We start from the raw sequence: 4,152 nt of genomic DNA, 5'->3' as shown, positions 1-4,152 counted from the left end.
TATATATATATATATATATATATATGTACTTATATACATATATATATATATATATATATATATATATATATGTATTTATATATGTATTTATATACATATATATATACATATATATATACATATATATACACATATATATACATATATACACACACATATATATATAATATATATATATATATATATATACATATATATATATATATATATATATATATATATATATATATATATATATATATATATATGCTTAAGTATCAACAAATTATACACTCAGCTTTAGTATATTTTCTATTGAGGTAAGATAATGGTTTTTTTTGTTTCATTTCGTTTTGTTTTGTCTTGTTTTTGTTTTTTTATACAAGCCTGTATCATGATCATTGTCATATATACAAGGATCTCTGGATAACAGGTATTGATTAATGCTAAAAATGAGATTTTGCTTGTAATCTCTTCTTCATAATACGCAACTCCACAGACTTGCAATATGCCAGATGTTGAAAATTAAAAAAAAAAAAAAATCTATATATTTTTATCACAGATCATTTGTATAAATCATAAAAAATGAAAAAAATCCTCAGACTAATTTCTGTGAAACCACCTTGCAGAATTGGCATAAACTATTTGAATGAACAGTAGTATTTCTTTTTAAACTTTTCTAAATATAAAGTTTACTGTTAACATTGCTGGTATCACACTTCCTGCAATGCTAATACATGCTCTTAATAGTATCTGCATTAGTAAATCACATACTGCATTTGCATGCCTAACTAAAACAGATAGCACTCACTGGGGCATAACACATCCTAATGTTACATTAGGGATATATGATTGCATAATAAATATTTTTAGGATAGACTTTTGATTAGAAAAGCAATGCATACATATACTGTTTTTGTAGAATACTTATCTCAAAAATGGCTTTCTCTTAGAAAAATACACCTTTTTCATATAATTTCAACATAAATGTGCAACTTGACACCCAATATTATATATTCCATAATGGAAGATCAATGCTACATAATGTACAAATATTATGCAGATCCAAATATGTATCTGAAGAAAAAAGTTTGTCATGAACTAAGTAAAATATACTAACAATTGAGTGTAGAATGTTTTCCAAGTTGAAATATGACAAGAAACATTTCCTACACTAGGTGTAATATACATGAGAAATAGTAGACTTCACTTCCAGGAGCACAGACATCCTGGCATACAATTAAAGTAACAGTATCAGAAAACTTGCTCTCACCTGGTCATCTTTTCACTGACATAAAAACAAAAATAAACACTGAGATCACTTCCTTCAAAATTATCTAGTTACTAGAATAATCATCATGTCTGGTTGTCAGTTCATCATATCAGCTGTACAGATGTTTTCCACTTACTCATATGGGTGCAGTGGAATGACCAGCTTGGCTCCGAAGGGTGAGACATACTTAATTCCCACAGCGTTGAAGGTCTGCTGGGGGATTGGTACATTTATAAGGTAGACCTTACCCCTTGCTGGAGTATAAGCAAGGGGAAGAGATGGACAGAGCAAGACTCGAGCCAGAAGGGGTGGCTGGGTGGAGGGTATGGCAGCCAAGTCACTGGGTGGGTCGAGGGCAAGAATTGGAGCTCGGGAATTTGAGGCCCACCTTGTTGTTGAAGTGAGCCAGGTATGTCCAGAACCTCCCTCTCCTGCTCTCCCACTATGGTCCAGTCTGGCATCCACAATCAGATCAACAGTGGCAGGAATGCCCCCTGGGTCAGAGGCTGTGCGTCCTGAGGTGAGGGCATACAGTTGCAACTCATGGGTGAGCAGCAGAGATGGTGGGGGTGAAGTGGGCAGTTGTGGTGTGACAACAACAGTCCTAACACCATGACTCTCCAACTGCCTAGCTGCATTTACTCCTGCAGCTCCTTGCACGTGACAGCCACACAGTACCACTACAACAGGTGGCTGGTGGCTGTTGCCTGGTCCTAGCCTGGAATAATACAAATGTGTTTATAAAAATAAATTATGAGTTCCTGGAGCAGGAGTCAAAGTGGTTGCCATCAAAGAAGAAAATTGGCCTGTGGTGCCTAACAAGATAAAATGTTACATAATCAACTGAACAAACATAACTATATTAGGATAGAAATACATCAATAACTAATTGGTGAATAAACTTGTGATGAAACTTGCAGCTGAAGACAATGCCACTCACGGGTTAGGGGCATGCCATACTTTCCTCAATGTCTGAACAGACTACAGCTTTACCATACATATATAAACAAAGGCCTAATACCTACTATAGCGTGAAAATTTAGTTGCTTAATCTAAAGGATTTCCGGAGACAATGCTACTATTTAATGGTTACTTTATCAATATTATCCTAGTGTTTCCAGTCATTTGAGATGAATGTTTCTTATTGCTTACAGATAATGGGAATAAAGTTAGAGAGAGCAGTCACCTGCTGGAATTGTAATAAGGGGTATTAAGAAATAGTAACGGTAGGGTACAGCTAAAATCAATGCTATTGGGAATGAAGAATTGAAAAATATCATCAAAAACCCTAGTTTTCAGACACTTTTTCATCTATTACTCATAACTCCTCCACTTTATTAAAAAATAGCTGTTCATTCATCCCTTACTTATGTATGAACCAGTATACCCTGAGAGTCACAAGTAAATTATAATGTTTAAAATTTTCTACAAATTTAATAGAGGCAAAATCAAATATCAAATATATAGCTTTCTAAGGACTCAACATGGTTGCTCTGGACATTTACACCATATGCAACTAAGTTAAACATTGGTCAGGGATGATTTGTATTTGGTTTAGGAAGATTTTGAGCTTATGTTTGGAATATTTTTTTTTCACCCAAAGTGTTGCCAACACCCTTCAGAAATTAAAGACAAGAAGTTAACTCCTACATCAATAAGTTAGCCTTAATATAAAAAAAAGTATCATTTCTACATTAGATTAAGTATGTCAGCCATTCTATATAAATAAATAATTAAATAAATAAATAAAATACATAATAAGGATAAATCAAATCATTACCTGGATTATTTTTAAGCTTCCAAAAACAATTGCACAAAAAATCCAGAAATGCAGCACCTACCTGTGGTTGCCTCCACTCAGAGAAAGAATGACTTCTGTTGCAGCCCGTCCAATGATCTCCAGCTGACGTGAGTGAGTGAGGCCATGCTGATTGGCCGTAGATAAGAGTTCTGCCCGTAATTCACTGCTTACAGAAGGTACCAGCAGTCCACAATCTATATTTATTATACAAATTTGTGAAGTCAGTTATGTGAAACTGGGAATTAAATATATCCATAGTTATGTCATATGTTCAGATACCTATACACATACTTAAAAGCAGCCTTATTTTCTTTCTCTCTATGACACAGCTGCTTAGTAAATACATACCATTTGCATAGATAACTTCTGCAGCTCCTGAAGTAGGCACAGTTATCTGTTTCTTTGCAGGTGCTTTAGATGGCAGCACATTCTCATCACATCTATATTTCTTTTCTGTATACCTATCTGCCTGACGAACCACATCTGGCTTGAGACTCTGAATTTCTTCTATCACAGCCTGTGAATTAGAGATATTTAAAAATATCACACATATATTTTTTATATATGTCTATGTACATTTATACGTACGTACATATAAATGTACATAGACATAGACATAAAAGCACACACAAACACAAAAGCATGTTTTCATGCAAATATACACACACGTAAAGATAGATAGTGACACACACACACACACACACACACACACACACACACACACACACACACACACACACACACACACACACACACACACACACACACACACACACACACAAAGAGTATCTCTCTCCCTCTCTCTCCCTCCCCCCCTCTCCTTCATCCTGTCCTCTACATATATAATAATTAAATAAATAAAAATCTATCCCTTATGTGATCCAAGCACTTCTTTTTACAAGACTCCCTCCTCACCTGTTTGTCAAAGAGCGCTAGGTTCTTCTCAAAGTCAAACTCTGTGCTTAGCATATCATCATCAATGGGGGTGCCGAACGTGGTCTCATCCCTGTTGCGCCTGCGGTCCCTCTTCCCTGGAGTCCTGGAGGAGTCGTTGCCATATTTGTCATTCCGCCTTGGAGAGCTGTATTCGTGGGATGTG

General features: G+C 35.2%; 1 protein-coding gene across 1 annotated transcript in view; it reads right to left on the bottom strand.

Moving 5' to 3' along the window:
- Positions 1-255: 255 nt before the first annotated feature.
- LOC125033382 (enhancer of mRNA-decapping protein 3-like) overlaps positions 256-4,152 on the bottom strand; it is a 6,750-nt gene continuing 2,853 nt past the window's right edge. Inside the window, exons 4-7 of the mRNA XM_047624830.1 lie at positions 3,969-4,152; positions 3,402-3,570; positions 3,094-3,247; positions 256-1,970 (exon numbers count right to left, since the gene is read on the bottom strand). The exon at positions 3,969-4,152 is cut by the window's right edge and continues 42 nt beyond it. Of these exons, the coding sequence (XP_047480786.1) occupies positions 1,385-1,970; positions 3,094-3,247; positions 3,402-3,570; positions 3,969-4,152 (1,093 nt within the window). The 3' untranslated portion in view covers positions 256-1,384. The remainder of the gene's footprint in view (positions 1,971-3,093; positions 3,248-3,401; positions 3,571-3,968) is intronic.

This window comes from Penaeus chinensis, chromosome 16, assembly GCF_019202785.1.
Source record: "Penaeus chinensis breed Huanghai No. 1 chromosome 16, ASM1920278v2, whole genome shotgun sequence".
Classification (NCBI taxonomy): domain Eukaryota; kingdom Metazoa; phylum Arthropoda; class Malacostraca; order Decapoda; family Penaeidae; genus Penaeus; species Penaeus chinensis.
The sequence above is the reverse complement of the archived record's forward strand: the minus strand, read 5'-3'. Positions and strand labels throughout refer to the sequence as shown.